The sequence below is a fragment of the Heterodontus francisci genome, chromosome 37 (assembly GCF_036365525.1).
Source record: "Heterodontus francisci isolate sHetFra1 chromosome 37, sHetFra1.hap1, whole genome shotgun sequence".
NCBI lineage: Eukaryota > Metazoa > Chordata > Chondrichthyes > Heterodontiformes > Heterodontidae > Heterodontus > Heterodontus francisci.
The window spans coordinates 6,522,321-6,539,172 of NC_090407.1; the positions used below are offsets into that span (position 1 = coordinate 6,522,321).

A 16,852-nucleotide genomic window follows, 5' to 3' on the forward strand; every position below is an offset into this window, starting at 1 on the left:
GGGTCGCTGGAGCTGTGAGGCTGCGGTGCTAACCACTGCGCCACTGTGCCGCAGTACTGATCCTTTGCAAGCCTTAAAGGCAAACCGCATATTCCCCAGAAAAAAAACTACAGGACCATGACACTATCAGATCGTACTTATTTATTTCTATTCTATTTGCTCTCAGTTCATCTGTTTTGTTTTGAATGCTACATGCATTCAGATACAGAGCCTTTAGTTTTGTCCTTTTGTTACTTTTGTAACCTCTAGCCTTATCTGTTGATTTACTCTTAGATTTATATGCTCTGTCCCTTCCTGTCAGTCTGTTTATCATTTCCCATCTTAATACTTTTCTCTCTTGCCTTGTCTCTACTCCTTGATTTACCATATCTTCCCAAATTTGATCCCTTGCCCCCACTATTCAGTTTAAAACCCACTCTACTTCCCTAGTTATGTAGCTCACTAGAACACCAGCCCCAGCAGGGTTCAGGTGTAGACCGTCGCAACGGTACAGCCACCACTTTCCCCAGTACTGGTGCCAGTGCCCCACGAACCAGAATCCACTTCTACCACACCAGTCTTTGAGCTATGCATTAATTTCTCTAATCTTATTTGTCCTATGCCAATTTGCACATGGCTCAGGTAATTATCCAGAGATTATTACCTTTGAGGTTCTGCTTCTTAATTTGGTGCCTAGTTCCTGACTATGCAGAACCTCTTTCTTTGTCCTGCCTATGTCGTTGGTACCTACATCGACCACAATGACTGGATCCTCCCCCTCCCACTGTAAGTTCCCCTCCAGCCCTGAGCAGATGTCCTGAACCCTGGCACCGGGCAGACAACACAGCCGTCTGGACTCTCGCTCTTTGTTGCAGAGAACAGTGTCAATCCCCCTAACTATACTGTCCCCTACTACCAGTACATTCCTTTTTTCTCCCTTCACTTGAATAGCTTTCTGTACCATGGTGCCATGGTCAGGTTGCTCATCCAACCTGCAGCCCCCACTCTTATCCAAACAAACTGAAAGAACCTCAAACCTGTTGAACAATCACAAAGGCTGAGACTCCTGCACTCCTGCCCTCTGGGTCCCCTTACCTGCCTCAGCTGCAGACACACTCTCCTGTCCCTGACCAAATCAGAAGACCCTATCCTAAGGGGTGTGACCGCCTCCTGGTGCAAAATGTCCAGGGAACTTTCCCCCTCCCTGATGCGTCACAGTGTCTGCAGCTCGGACTCCAGTTCAATGACTCTGAGCCGAAGCTCTTCGAGAAGAAAACACTTACTGCAGACATTTTTGCCCTGGATCACACTGGCATCCAGGAGCTCCCACATGTTGTAGCTGTGACACATCACCTGTCCTGCCATCCTGAATGTGTTTTAATTAACTACTTAATTATTTTATTCAATTATTTGTTTTATTAAGCTTACCACTAGTTCCTTTACTATTTTAAACGTTAGGATTAGAATGGACCTTAATCACTTACCAGATACACACCAAACAGGTAGCTTCTTCCCAAACCAATCACCTACCTGCTTGCCTGTGATGTTTGATGCTATGTTCGATTTAAATTCAATTAAATTAAAAGCTTACCTGTATACTCACCCCAGCAGCTCTCTGTTTCCCTGCTCATTGTGACATTACTTTTCGATTTTTCCCTGCTCCCACCTTGCTCCTCTCTCTCTCTCCGTTCCTGCCGTGCTCCTCTCTCTCTCCGTTCCTGCCGTGCTCCTCTCTCTCTCCGTTCCTGCCGTGCTCCTCTCTCTCTCTCTCTCTCCGTTCCTGCCGTGCTCTCTCTCTCTCTCTCTCCGTTCCTGCCGTGTTCCTCTCTCTCCGTTCCTGCCGTGCTCCTCTCTCTCCGTTCCTGCCGTGCTCCTCTCTCTCTCTCTCTCCGTTCCTGCCGAGCTCCTCTCTCTCTCTCTCTCCGTTCCTGCCGTGCTCCTCTCTCTCTCTCTCTCCCCGTTCCTGCCGTGCTCCTCTCTCTCTCCGTTCCTGCCGTGCTCCTCTCTCTCTCTCCGTTCCTGCCGTGCTCCTCTCTCTCCGTTCCTGCCGTGCTCCTCTCTCCGTTCCTGCCGAGCTCCTCTCTCTCTCCGTTCCTGCCGTGCTCCTCTCTCTCTCTCTCCCCGTTCCTGCCGTGCTCCTCTCTCTCTCCGTTCCTGCCGTGCTCCCCTCTCTCTCTCTCCGTTCCTGCCGTGCTCCTCTCTCTCTCTCTCTCCGTTCCTGCCGTGCTCCTCTCTCTCCGTTCCTGCCGTGCTCCTCTCTCTCTCTCTCTCCGTTCCTGCCGAGCTCCTCTCTCTCTCTCCGTTCCTGCCGTGCTCCTCTCTCTCTCTCTCTCCGTTCCTGCCGAGCTCCTCTCTCTCTCTCCGTTCCTGCCGTGCTCCTCTCTCTCTCTCTGTTCCTGCCATGCTCCTCTCTCTCTCTCTCTGTTCCTGCCGTGCTCCTCTCTCTCTCTCTGTCTCCGATTCATTGGGATTTTGACCAGGGCGCCTCCTTAATTGCCACAGAGACAGGTTCCTGGTCCAGTTAAGGGTGGTGGGCAGGCTCTCGAAGCTGAAGGGCCAATCGGAGGCCTTCCAGCTTGCAAGAAGCGGCAGCCTGCAATGAATGGTAGGGAACTGAGAGGGTGCTTCAACATGGAAGCACCATTGAATAATAGAAAAAGCAGCTAGGTTCACCACTGTGAGGGTAGGGTGGGGTGGGGTGGGAGGAATCCTGCTACAGGGTGGCGTTTGGTTGCACCCAGACCCAGGCAGATACGGAGGGCCTGCAGGTCTGCCTGGAGCTCTGGCACCCTGGCCTGCCACTGGATGCCCGCCTACAGGCAGTTAAACCACTCCCCCCATCGTGCCAGGAAACTGGAGGTCGACTAGAAAATCCCAGTTGGTCTCCTGTCAGCGCCCTTAACAAGGCTCTTACCAAGCCCAATCGGGGGTGGATCGCCCTGCTGGCCCCGGCCTCCTCGAAAATGGCCAGCACTGGGGTCAGGATAGGGAAACTGGCACGTTGGCTGGCGCTGGTATTTTCAGCCACTGTCTGCCTCTGTTCATGACTTTGGCGGGTCCAAAAATTCAGCCCTGGATTTCAACAACCTTTTCTAACCCTCTATTTCAAATGCAATCAATGACTTCATTTACATTTCCCAATGATTCACAACTCTATCATAGGACAATTCATATATTTATTTATTTAAACACCAAGTAAGGCTTACGGAAGCTTGTCGGCCATTATTGCTTCTTCTTTGCTGAAACCCACAAGATGCACGATAATTTTTTATTTTCAGACTATTTCAAGAGTCACACAAGTTGCAGATCCAGTCCATCCACCAGATAATCAAAATACCCTAAACCCTTGCAGGAAATATAGTTAGTAAATTTTGTGAGGGGATGAAGCTCTCTACTTGCACCCTAGTCCTCCATCTCTCTGGGCCATCCACCACACGCAGGTTGCTCGGCCACCAATTGCAGCCTCTCAGCCAATGCCCGTGAGATTAGAAGTTGGACGTGGCACAGATCAATCATGGGGAGGGTTTCCCTTCTGTTTATTTGAACATCCCGAGGACAAAGTTCTCCAACACTACCAGAGAATTCTGTCGAGCTCTTCAGCTATGTTTATCAGAAGCAGTTCCCAATTGTAATTGGCGCTGCCTGGAACAGGATGCTCAATCCATGTGGCCAACACTCAACTGTGCCGCATTTCTTTATGTCATTGTAAAGCAATATATATCTCAGCAGGTTTTATACAAATATTCATCCCGATAACGTTTCAAACAGAACATCCAAGATGCAAACTATAGATAGTCGGGCACACTTCATTTCTAGTTTCTCAGGCGATTTGCTAATAAAAACAGGAGTGGGTGGCATTTGTTTTATTTCACAATTTCCCTTTTAAGTCCACTTTTATGACCTTTAACTCTGCCATGTGCCTGGGAGAACAGTAAAACTGGACAAACATTTGTCTCATTGCTAATTTGGAAACCACAGCACTTTTTCCTGATGTGTTACAGGTAAGAACACTGGGATGGCCCAGCACAGCGTCTCTTCAACAAGGAGATCCACCTGAGGTGCGCAAGAGTCCATGGCATGTCCCCATCCTGAATTTGTTCTAAAAGCATCAGTTCTGTTCTAAATGACTGAAACTTGAGAGACAGACAGACAGAGAGACAGACAGTTGCTCTGGTAAGCCCCTCAGTGAAACCTCATACATTAAGTCAGGAAGGTGCTAGTCTCACCCACCCTGAGATGAGAGTCTGTCCTTTAGATGTGGGAGAGATCATCAGCACGACAAAGTGCTCAAAATTGGAGGAAACCTTGTGACATGGGTTGGTAATTGGTTGGGAGGCAAGAGATAGAGAATACAGGTAAAGATATTGTTGTCTGATTGACAGAATGTGACAAGTGGTCTTTTTCAGGGATCTGTACTGGGGCCTCAGATTTTCATCAGATATATTAATGACTGGAAGGAAGAGAGTTGTATATCCACGTTTGCAGATGGTGCTACGTTAGCAGGCTCTAAAAGACCATAATGTAGCAGTAAGGGAATGCAACTATTATACTGGTACAATAGAGGGTTCTCTCCTGCCTTGAGGCACATAATGTGGGTAAATGATCCATGAATTAATACCCTGGGCAAGGCATTCAAGGGAGAATCTAGTCCAGTCTAACACTGCGGTGAGATCCTATCATTTTGTGTAACGTTGCAAAGGTGCTAAAGCAACATTATCATTCAGGTCTGCACTACATGGATCATATAAATTATACTTTTGAATGTATTCAATGACTGAATCGGGTATCACGTATTTAACACTCTGTCCCCTTCGCAAAGCTCGCCGAACCTTTGTAGCCGAGATATCATTTGCAATCCATTCTGTCACAAGATGAACATTTTTCCTGAACTTCCAGATGACATCAGACTCGTAAATAAATTTTCCAACATTGCTTCCAAGACGGTTGATACATACGACACCAAACCTGCCCACAATCTCTTCAATGTCTTCCTTTTTCCACAGGTTTGGAACGCTGAAGGATTCCAGAACATCTGCTCCACACAGCAGCATTAACTCAGGACAGTCTGGAAAGCAAACAGCAACAGCTTCAGGTGTAGCAGGGCATGAGATTATTTTCTTTAAGAAAAAAAATCAGTGATCAAGATCACCAAGATCAATTGACAACAAAAAAAAACTAATTTTAACAACCTTTTGAGGCTGTTAACACAATAAACCAATCCTTACACTTCATCACTATTTGTTTTATTTATTTAGAGATACAGCACTGAAACAGGCCCTTCGGCCCACCGAGTCTGTGCCGACCATCAACCACCCACTTATACTAATCCTACATTAATCCCATTACCCTCTCACACCCCCACCTTCCCTCAATTCCCCTACCACCTACCTACACTAGGGGCAATTTATAATGGCCAATTTACCTATCAACCTGAAAGTCTTTGGCTGTGGGAGGAAACCGCAGCACCCAGGGGAAACCCACGCGGTCACAGGGAGATCTTGCAAACTCCACACAGGCAGTACCCAGAATCGAACCCGGGTCGCTGGAGCTGTGAGGCTGCGGTGCTAACCACTGCGCCGCCCTGAAGTTCTAGCTAGCACAGTTTGTAAAATAAATACATGAGTGTAATGCTTAGAAATTGGACCACTGATACTGTTCCTACTGGCTGAACAAGGATCTAGCATGAACCTTTTATGTTAACTGTATAATTAGCCTCCTACTCTCTGGGTTTATAGACTGAAATAGGGAGAAAAAAGGTTTTCCAGAGTTTCCTACTCCATACACTGTCTCCTGTTGGTCGGAGTGAATAGGAGAATATCAGTATTTATCATTAAAGGGTTTGCCATTAAACAACCTGACATCCTAAGTATTTGAGATTTTAAAAAATTCATTCCATGCACCACATTAACTTCATTTAATTTAAATTTCATTGCACTGTTTGTAACACCTGCTCCGTAGGCAGCTTTTGATTCAAGTGAACTGTCATTTTTTTCTTCTATCTTCCTTTTCTTACCCCTCCTTTGTGTCGTGTTCTTCATCTGATTGTTCGTGAGGCTTTTCAGATTCTCATAATGATGTCTGATTAAAAAAATAAATAAAAGCAATGTTAAAACATAGAAGGGTTTCTTTTCAAAATGGTCTCCAATGGAATTTCTGGCTCCTGTGCCAGAAATATGCTGTTGTTATTTACCATATAGAGTAAAGGCTTGCTCAGGTATAAAACCGAAACCCGACCCGGGCCTGATCCGAGCACAGCCAACTTGAACCCGGCCCAACACGGATATCATTCATCCGTTCCAGCAGCAGGCTATTCCTGCAGATAGAGTTGTGGGGAATCAAGGGTGAGGCTGATCCCGTAAGTTCCCAGAGGCAGCACTGTCCAGCCCGACCCGACCCAAGCCCGAATGCTGGATTTGGAATATAGACCCTGACCCCGACACATGTAGTCGGGTCTAGTCGGGTTCGGGTTGAGTAGCCAGGCTTTAATGTAGAGTTACCTTCAGTCATGAAATTATGAAGAATTCTGTGTACGATGTTAGGATTTGGAGGAGTGGTGTAAGGGCTGCAGTTGACCTCACTGCGCCCAGGAGAGGAAAGGAAGAAGTCAGCCCATGTTCCCATTCCTGATCGCTATCGTACCAGAAAGTGACTGTGCACAGATACCAGGCCAGGACAGATGCAAGCTCAGGTGTGATGCTCACTACAGTCAACTTGCCAACAATTAATGACCATTAATGAGAAACCAACAAGCATTTATATTCAACCTTCCCTCTTAGAAATATGCAGTATAATTTAAACCACAAAGCAGTACCAGCACTGTAAGAGAAGCCTAACTGCTGCAAGATGCCTGAGGACAACTGACTAAGAAAGAAGTGGAGCACAGAGACCCAGAGAAAAAGTAATCTTAAAAACGATAAAAGGATTGACCGAATTCTCTCTGGGACTTCACTCACCTGAGAACTTTAGCAGTCTCCACCCACTCTTCTTGTTGGCTTTCCCAAGAACTCACTGTCACCCAGTTACAGCTCTCTGTGGCCTTTTCAACCATAGCCAGACGATGTTCTGCCTCTATTAGACCCTGTTTCTTGTATCCATCACCCACTGGCGATATAATTCCCTTTATCACTGTGTACTTCCCTGGAAAAGATAACAGAATTGGATAGAATTTCAACAGCATCTTCCAAACCCGTGACCTCTACTGCCTAGAAGGACAAGGGCAGCAGACACATGGGAATGCCACCACCTGCAAGTTCCCCTCCAAGCCCCACACACCATCCTGACTTGGAGCCATATCGCCGTTCCTTCACTGTCGCTGGGTCAAAATCCTGGAACTCCCTTCCTAACAGCACTGTGGGTGTACCTACCCCACATGGACTGCAGCCATTCAAGAAGGCAGCTCACCACCACCTTCTCAAGGGACAATAAATGCTGGCCTGGCCATCAGTGCCCACATCCCATGAATGAATAAAAAAGCAACAAAATGCATGTTGTTCACTTATATAATATTGTACAACTGAAATAACACCTTGCACATTATATTAAACCAAAATAACACCTAGCTCACATTGAACAGTGTCAGGTGTTGCACTCTCCCGTTTCCCTTCCCTCCCACTGGAAGCAGGCCATTGATGGAGAAATCAGCACACAGGACGGGGACGTCAGTTGGCATTTTCAAAGCTGCGAGCATCTCCTTCCTTGACTGAGCTGCTGCTGCTCACACACACGTCTCAGCAAAGCAGCAAAACTGCAAGTGACACTGCTGCTATTGCCACAAGCACAACCCTGCAGGGCAGAATGCTGCAGCAGAAAGCAAGCCAGATGCAGTGCAGAAGCTACTGGGCCACTTGTGATAACATGAGCTTCAGACATTATAATCTTTCCAATTAAGTAACAGACAGAACCCGAGGAACACACGTGAACTGTTTGACAAATTACAGACAATGAATGAGAATTGACACAAGATGCAGATGCTACATATCTGAAATAAAGACAAAAAGTACTGAAATACTCAGCAGCCCTGTGGAAAGAGAAACAGGATTAATGTTACAGGTCAATGAGATACTGGAGACACTACAGAACTCAGCTTCTCAACAATCTCAGGTGGGACCCTTCCACTGGTTCATGTCCTTTTGCACCTTTGAACAATGATTCCAGAGAATCAGCTGTTCAGATCTAGCTAACTTAAAGTGTTCTGAATAGAAACTGAGAGAAATAGGTTGAGTGGTAAGGAGAGAGGAATGAAATTAGGAAACACTTCTACAAGCAAAGGGTAGTAGATGTTTGGAACACTCTTCGACAGCACCTTCCAAACCCGTGACCTCTACCACCTAGAAGGACAAGGGCAGCAGACGCATGGGAATATCACCGCCTGCAAGTTCCCCTCCAAGCCACACACCATCTTGACTTGAAACTATATCGCCGTTCCTTCACTGTCACTGGGTCATTCTAGAAAGTGTCTAACGGTGTCAGCTGTGGTTCAGTTGGTGGTACGCTCACCTCTGAGTCAGAAGGTTCTGGGTTCAAGTCCCACTCCAGGGCTTGAGCACAAAGATCAAGGCTGACACTCCACTGCAGTACTGAGGGAGTGCTGCACTGTCAGAGGGTCAGTACTGAGGGAGTGTTCCATCGTTTGGACAAGACGTTAAACCAAGGCTCCATCTGCTTGCTCAGGTGGATGTAACAGATCCCACGGCATTATTTCAAGGTAGATCAGGGGAGTTCTCCCCGGTGTCCTGGCCAATATTTATTCCTCAATCAACATCACAACAACAGATTATCTGGTCATTATCACATTGCTGTGTGTGGGAGCTTGCTGTGCACATACTGGCTGCTGTGTTTCCTACATCACAACAATACTTCATTGGCTGTAAAGTCTGGCGGTCATGAAGGGCGCTATATAAATGCAACTCTTTCTTTTCTTCTGCAAATGGCAACTGATGCTAGATCAATCGGAAATTTAAAACTGAGTTGATAGATTTTTTTGTTACCCAAAGGTATTAAGGAATATGGGCCAAAAGTGTGAGGTCAAAGATCAGCCATGATTTCACTGAATGGTGGAACAGGCTTGAGGGATGAAATGGTAAACTCCTGATCCTATGTGGGAGAGAGAGGCAGGGAAATGAAAGGCAACGAGAGAAAGAGAGAGAGAGACAGACAGACAGAGAGAGACATGGATTGAGGAAATGATAGAAAAAGACAAGAAAAGGAAAGAAAAACAAGGAAAGGGAATAGGAAAGAGGGAATCAGGTGGGATGGGGCAGAGATAGAGAGAGAGGCCTGAAAGAGAGAAGGAATGAGAGTGCAAAGCCATCCAAATGACTGGACAGAATTGGCCCACACAATTTAGGACTAATGCAAAGATTGAAACAGCAAAATTTCTTTGCACAATGATCGGAATAAGCATTGATTCAAACAAATAGCTTTTAGGCTGCGCAAGATCGTAGAGCAAGAAAATCAAACCTGTTTCTTGAAGATAATCCCGGGCTAATTCAAACAACCTGAGGTGCATGTTTGTGATGGGATTAAATGACCCACATGCCAACAGCACCACCTCGGTCCGACTCTCTGATTTCTCCATAATGGGTTCACTGTAAAACACAGAAGAGTTAAGAGAAAGGAAACTACAGAAAGTTTCCTCCAATTTTTTGCAGAATAAAGATATGGGGCAACTTGTTCCAATTTTTCTTACCCTGATGGAGCGAACTTGCACTAAATTAACATTCCACAGAGACTGGCAGCCCAAGTAGCCATCCTTCAAGTATAAGCCCAGATAGTGAGTGCAGCCTGGCACGGAGGATAACCTGGCATGGGCAGAATTCAGTCAAGCCCAATCCTGCCCCCAACCAATGTCAAACTCTCAGACGTCCTCACTGCATATCAATCGGAAGCAGACGTCCTGAGTGGTATAGATTTTTTCCCCTTCCAGAGGCTCTAAGAGTAAGTGCAGTGCCCCAGTAACATCCTAGTTTGAGATCAGCTAACGGAATGCAGCTCGAGAATCAAACTCGGGACCTTCTGGTTTGTGCAGCATGAGGTGGTATCTTTGCTCACCAGCATCGGAAATTAGAAACTGAATCCTTCAATTACTGTTGACCACTTCACAAACACTGGAAAATTTCATTTAGCTTTTTCAGAAACATTGCAATATTGGTAGTGTGGAACTTCCCCCACCCCCCCCCCCCCACCCTCCAAAACTACCAGTCCAAACTATGTGGGTTTCAAACCCGAAGATTGCAATGCTGTTTTAAAATCAAAAGGCAAAATACTGCAGATGCTGGAAATCTGAAGCAGAAATGTTGGAAACATGCAGTAGGCCAGGCAGCATCTGTGAAACTAGAAACAGGGTTAATGTTTCAGGACGGTGACCTTTCATCAGAATTCAATTCTCTAGCAAGAGATCCTTCGTTTTAAAACAGTATGAAGCAACCTTTAGGTTTGAACTGTCAGCAACATCATTGGAGCAGTGCCAACTAGTTTAATTAGTTGGGTTCATTTCCTAACCCATTTCATGTCAGGACTGTGCAAACACACAGCCTGACTCCATCAAACAGAATTGGCCAAAGTAAATGAGTAATATTATTCCAACATAGGCTGGTCAGTACAGAGGTCAGCAGCAAACATTGACAGGGAATGTTAAAGTCTCCCCATTGTGGAAACCACCCAAAGAACAGCATGAATGTCATGAGATAAAAAGTACACTGAAACATGAAACACTTCTATATATAAGGGCTCTAGTGTTGTGAAATCTGTTCCCACACTTTTTTGCTGCAAAGCTTCGTGCATGTGCCGTGTTTACTAGAGAGATTCAGATGGTGACAATCTTCTGGCCTCCCTGTTTGGTACATTACTGGCTGCATATTCCTCACCATCCCTGACCCTCCAAATTTTATTTGTCCTTCTCTTGAAGACACTCACACTTGGGAATGTTTCCATCATCCAGGAACACTGTCTACCCATTCCAAATGCCCTTCGTATGGGTGTGCCTGGTCAGCAGACTATTTGACTCAGCAGAACCATGACACACCTGAGGATCCACCCTGTTTCAGATCACATCACTAGGCTGCGTTTTTTTTTTAGGAAATTGTAGCGATGCCTGATACAATTTAAGAGAGTTTCTGAGACCTCTTGCTGAAAGGGGTTAAGTCTGCCTATAAGGGCTTTACAAAGTTCATTTTTCACAGACAAGTTTTCAAAACAGATTCACTCTAACAAGTTACTGGGGAGGTTCCAAGTTCTTTAACATTTATTGTTTTAGAAAAGATGCCATAAAGTTCAGTACAGTATTTCTTTACATAAAACAGAAAATTCTGGAAATACTCAGCAGGTCAGGCAGCATCTGTGGAGAGAGAAGCAGAGTTAACCTTTCAGGTCGCTGGCAGAATTGATGAAAGGTCATCAACTTGAAACATTAAATCTGTCTCTCGCCACAAACAGGAGTAACGATCCACTACCAGCCGCTGTGTCACCATACTGATGTTAAATTTCAGCCCCATCGTTTCTAGCCTGAGATATGGGGACTGTGTAGCGTTTTCTGCCAATTTGAACAAAATCAAGAGAAACTGATTTCCAGGCCACACCATTCCCAAAGACTAGCTCAATAGGTAGAGGGGCTCATTATTTCTGCAGTGACATGGAATCCCAGTTACTTTGTCTACAAGAAGAAAGTATAGGCTTGTCTGTGGAAGTTGACCTTAACACTGAGAGTGAATGAAAAACACCGTGGAAAGAACTCCCAAATCCGATGAAATGTGCATGTACGAACACGAATGGGCCTGGCTAGGGAGCCCGCCACAGTCAAAAGCAATCCTGAAACTCACTGTCTCGATTCACACATGGAGAATCGCCAGTTGAGTGAAGTATCAGAGAGCTGCTCACAGCTGTGAAACCGGTCAGTCACAATCTTTAGGACAGGAAGGGAATATCTATCCATTAAATACATTGACACATTTTCCATAATAGGAACAGAAAGAAACTTGCATCTATATAGCGTCTTTCAGAAGCCCAAGGCATCTCAAAGTGCTTTACAGCCAATGAAATACTTTTCAAGTGTAGACGCTGTTGTCGGAAACATGACAGCCAATTGCACACAGCAAGATCCCACAAACAGCAATGAAACAATAACGAGATAATCGGTTTTAATGGTGTTGGTTGAGGGGTAAATATTGATCAGGACACTGGAAAATTCATTTGCTCTTCTTCCAATAGTGTCATTGGATCTTTTACACCTGCGTAAGAAACCAGATGAGGCTTCAGTTTAAGGTCTGATCTGAAAGTGGCACCTCCAACAGTGCTGTACTCCCTCAGTGTCTGGGAGAGAGTTAGCAAATCTGGATGTGGGACAACAATAGCTTTTTTTATTTAAAACATTTTTACTGACAATATCCTCAAAGGCAATCCTATAGCCCATCGCTGTAAAACAAGACCACAGCTACCTCCAATAGATTGCCGTGGCTGGAAAAGGCAAAACAACTAATTTGCCCCTTAATTATATTGTCTGGTTGTGAATCTGACCCAGAGGGAACATGATTAGAAGCAACTGCACAGGTTGACACTACACTGGAGTTACCCAAATGGTGAGAGACACGTTAGCAGCGTCTGGGCCAGGCTGCATTTGTCTCCCACTGGCCTGTGAGGCCTTCACAAGTGATTGTTCTGAAGTGAGTGGCTTGCTAGGCCTTTTGAGGAATTTGCCCATCACTTAGCAGGAGGCTGGAGTCAGGTGTAGGCCAGACAGGTGTGGATAGTGGATTCCCTGCCCGGAACTCCACTTACTGGGACTTTAACAATGATCTGGGAACTTTCCCAGACTTTTATCTGAAGCCCACTAAATACCAGAATTTAGTTTCACAACTTTCCCGAAGTAGAATAGACTTATAGAATAATACAAAACCAAAGGAGGCCATTCAGCCCATCGTGCCTGTACCAGCTCTTTGAAAGTGTGATCCAATTTTCTTCTATTCCCCATAACCCTTTAGACAGTAACCCCCCCCCCCCCCCCCCCCCTTTGAAAGATCTTCATTCTCCTTCAGGCAGTGCGTTGTAGATCATAACTCACTGCTTAAAATCATTTCTCCTGATCTCGCCTCTGCTTTTTTCTGCCAATTACCTGACAGTGTAACTGTACCAAGGGAAGCTCCTGATTGGGCCAGTGGGCCAGACGCTGCCCGGGACACCGGGCCCCCACTCTGCCCGGGACACCGGGCCCCCACTCTGCCCGGGACACCGGGCCCCAACTCTGCCCGGGACACCGGGCCCCCACTCTGCCCGGGACACCGGGCCCCCACTCTGCCCGGGACACCGGGCCCCCACTCTGCCCGGGACACCGGGCCCCCACTCTGCCCGGGACACCGGGCTCCAACTCTGCCAGGGACACCGGGCCCCAACTCTGCCCGGGACACCGGGCCCCAACTCTGCCCGGGACACCGGGCCCCCACTCTGCCCGGGACACCGGGCCCCCACTCTGCCCGGGACACCGGGCCCCCACTCTGCCCGGGACACCGGGCCCCAACTCTGCCAGGGACACCGGGCCCCAACTCTGCCAGGGACACCGGGCCCCAACTCTGCCAGGGACACCGGGCCCCAACTCTGCCAGGGACACCGGGCCCCAACTCTGCCAGGGACACCGGGCCCCAACTCTGCCAGGGACACCGGGCCCCAACTCTGCCAGGGACACCGGGCCCCAACTCTGCCAGGGACACCGGGCTCCAACTCTGCCAGGGACACCGGGCTCCAACTCTGCCAGGGACACCGGGCCCCAACTCTGCCAGGGACACCGGGCCCCAACTCTGCCAGGGACACCGGGCCCCAACTCTGCCAGGGACACCGGGCCCCCACTCTGCCAGGGACACCGGGCCCCCACTCTGCCCGGGACACCGGGCCCCCACTCTGCCCGGGACACCGGGCCCCCACTCTGCCAGGGACACCGGGCCGCACTACAATAGGAGGCTCGGGTCGCCGCCTTTAAATTGGCCGCTGCTAAATTCCGAAATGATCAAAAAACGAAAATAATGGTTTAATGTTGAAATAAGCAAACAGCTGATAAACTCGCCGCATTCGCAATCTTACCGACATCAACCTCCGGCGAGGCTGAAAAGCTGCGACTTGTTCCTCATTCACTTCCTGCTCATTTCAGCGGAGTTGCAGTTTTTTTTTTAACCCCGGGGACATCCAGCAACAAGAGGCGGCGCAGTGAGGCTGGAAAGGCAGCAATTTCCCCCCAGACTGGCTGCAAAATACCAAATAAACATTATTCATCCTGAGAATTTTCCTTTTTTAAAAAAAAAGACATTTGGACACGATCCCTTGATCCCGATTCTATTTCAATACTGTAGCTAATAATGTTACAAATTTGCAACAGTAACCAGTGTTCATCTCAGGGTAGAGAGGAGGCTGACACAAACAGCAAGACCATTTACAATTATAGTTTTCTTTAGGTATTTAGACTTAATGTCCAAATGATATTAATTTTGCCTTAAGAATTGGGCACTTGTGGAACTATCATTCGGGTGTTAGAGTAATTTTTTATTGGGTTGTTAAAATAAGCAGCAATAATTAAAGTGCACAGCAGGCATGAACATAATTTCAATGAGTTTTGAATGGTTAATCACTCTTCAACTATTTTGCACGTTACTTTAATAGCTGATATCAAATTACTGCATTTAATAATTTAATGTACTTAATATTTAGCACTAATCAGAGAGGGGGAATAGTGACGGCTTCTTCAATGTTGAGAAGGGGAAATTACAGTTTTTTTCCAGGGTTCATGAACTGTATTGCATTTGTAGCCGTCTCCCTTGCTGTAATGCACCATCCAAGGTTAATACCTACCATAGCTTGTTCTGGATAAATATAAACAGACTGCAGGAACATTCTTCACTGAACTATTGTATTAATCTATTATAATTTAAATGATTTAATTTCAAAGAAGTTTTTTTTCTCTTTATCTTGCTTTTCTACTTATCTAAAGGGATACTGTGCTATAGTAAATCAGCAGTGAATCTGTAACATCCAAGCCAAACTATCTAAGCAATGCAGGACGTTTGCAATCCGTATTATAAATGGTTGTTGGAAATCCTTGTTTAAAGACTTCACTCTTTCCGGGAGAACTCCACTTGCAGCGCCATGTCACGGTTAGCATGTAGAGCTGCAGGACTGAGAGAGAGAGAAATCCTGGATTGGAGTCTGTGAGAGAATGGATTAGCAAGAGGAACCAAAGAGGGACATCTCAATGGGGAAGTGAAAGATTGGGTTTGAAAGAGAAAGTCTGGTTAATAATGAGTGATCTGTCAACACAGAGGGAGGGAGACCCTGCATCACAGTTTCTTGATGACTAACTTGCTAAGTGCAATGTCAGGATTGGAACTGAATTGGAGCCAACATTTCAAGCTGATTGGCGAAAGGACTAGAGGTGATGTAAGAAAAAACTGTTTTTACGCAGCGAGTGGTTCGGATCTGGAATGCGCTGCCCTGACAGTGTGGTGGAGGTGGATTCAGATGTGGTTTTCAAAAGGGAATTGGATAATTATCTGAAGAGAAAAAATTTACAGGCCCACGCCGTAAAAGCAAGGAGTGGGACGAGCTACGTTGCTCTTGCAGAGAACCGGCATGGACATGATGGGCCAAATGGCCTCCTTTCATGCTGTAACCATTCTATGATTCTATAAAGGCTCTGGGTTCCATCCCTGATTTGTGCTGATCTGAGCACAAATATTGGAGTCATGGAGTTGGTCTCAGTATATTAGTGCTGAAGCAGAGAATCATAGGGATTCTCATTATCCTGATCATTATCCAGTGACCCTTGCTGGGTCGTGGCTGAGGCCAGGATTACTCTGATAACTCCCACTCCCCTCCACAGAGATCAGTAACCTGCTGATCCTCATTGTCAAGGGTCACACACAAATAATACCCCAATGGCTCAGGTAGTGAGGGTACTCAGTGCCTGCTGAAGTGTACATGAAAGGAATACTTTCCTCAACAAGAATGTACATTTATATCTGGCCAATCGGCAAATGAATTTCAACATAGATAAGTGTGAGGTATTACATTTTGGTAAGGAAAATAAGGTCACATATTACTTGAAAAATAAGAATCGAAATGGAGTCGAGGATCTGGGAGTAAATATGCAAATCACAACAAATTGCAACACAGCTCAATGAGGCCATAAAAAAGCAAACCAATCACTGGGGTTTATTTCTGAAGTGTTTCTGCGGAGCAAAACCAGAGGCTATCAATATGAGAAAGTCACCAAGAAATCAAATAGGGAATTCAGAAAAAAAACTTCTTTACGCAGACAGTGGTGAGAATGTGGATTCACTGTCATAGGGAGTGATTGGAGCGAATAGTAGAGATACATTTAGGGAGAAGCTGGATAAACATATGAGGGAGAAAGGAATAGAGGGTTATGCTGAAAGATTTAGATGAGTAAGAATGGAAGGAGGCTTGAGAGGTGCATGGACTGGTGGGGCAGAATGGCCTGGTCTATCCTGTATATTCTATGCCATTTTATATAGTGCTTATTAAACAGGAAAACATCTAAAGGCACTTTACAGGAGCATAGTGACAATAATTGACACTAAACCCACAAAAGGAGATATTAGAAGGCATAACTGAAAAGTTGTTCAAAGATAGCTCAGTTGGACAGGAAAGATCCTGTGGCATTGTTTCAATGAAGAGCAGAGAAGTAATCCCACATGTCCTGGCCAATAAACATCACAACAACAACTTATATTTATAAAGTGCCTTTTAACGTAATAAAACATCGCAAGGTGCTTCACAGGAGCATTATAAAACAAAATACGATACAAGCCACATGAGGTGATATTAGGTCAGATGACCAAAAGCTTGGTCAAAGACGTAGGTTTTGAGAAGTGTCTTA

General features: G+C 46.1%; 1 protein-coding gene across 1 annotated transcript in view; it reads right to left on the minus strand.

Moving 5' to 3' along the window:
• Nucleotides 1-14,898, minus strand: part of nmnat1 (nicotinamide nucleotide adenylyltransferase 1) — a 35,935-nt gene extending 21,037 nt beyond the window's left edge. Inside the window, exons 1-6 of the mRNA XM_068016982.1 lie at nt 14,806-14,898; nt 14,044-14,203; nt 9,439-9,566; nt 6,933-7,116; nt 5,927-6,057; nt 4,659-5,044 (exon numbers count right to left, since the gene is read on the minus strand). Coding sequence (XP_067873083.1) covers nt 4,659-5,044; nt 5,927-6,057; nt 6,933-7,116; nt 9,439-9,556 — 819 coding nt within the window. The 5' untranslated portion in view covers nt 9,557-9,566; nt 14,044-14,203; nt 14,806-14,898. The remainder of the gene's footprint in view (nt 1-4,658; nt 5,045-5,926; nt 6,058-6,932; nt 7,117-9,438; nt 9,567-14,043; nt 14,204-14,805) is intronic.
• Nucleotides 14,899-16,852: the final 1,954 nt, after the last annotated feature.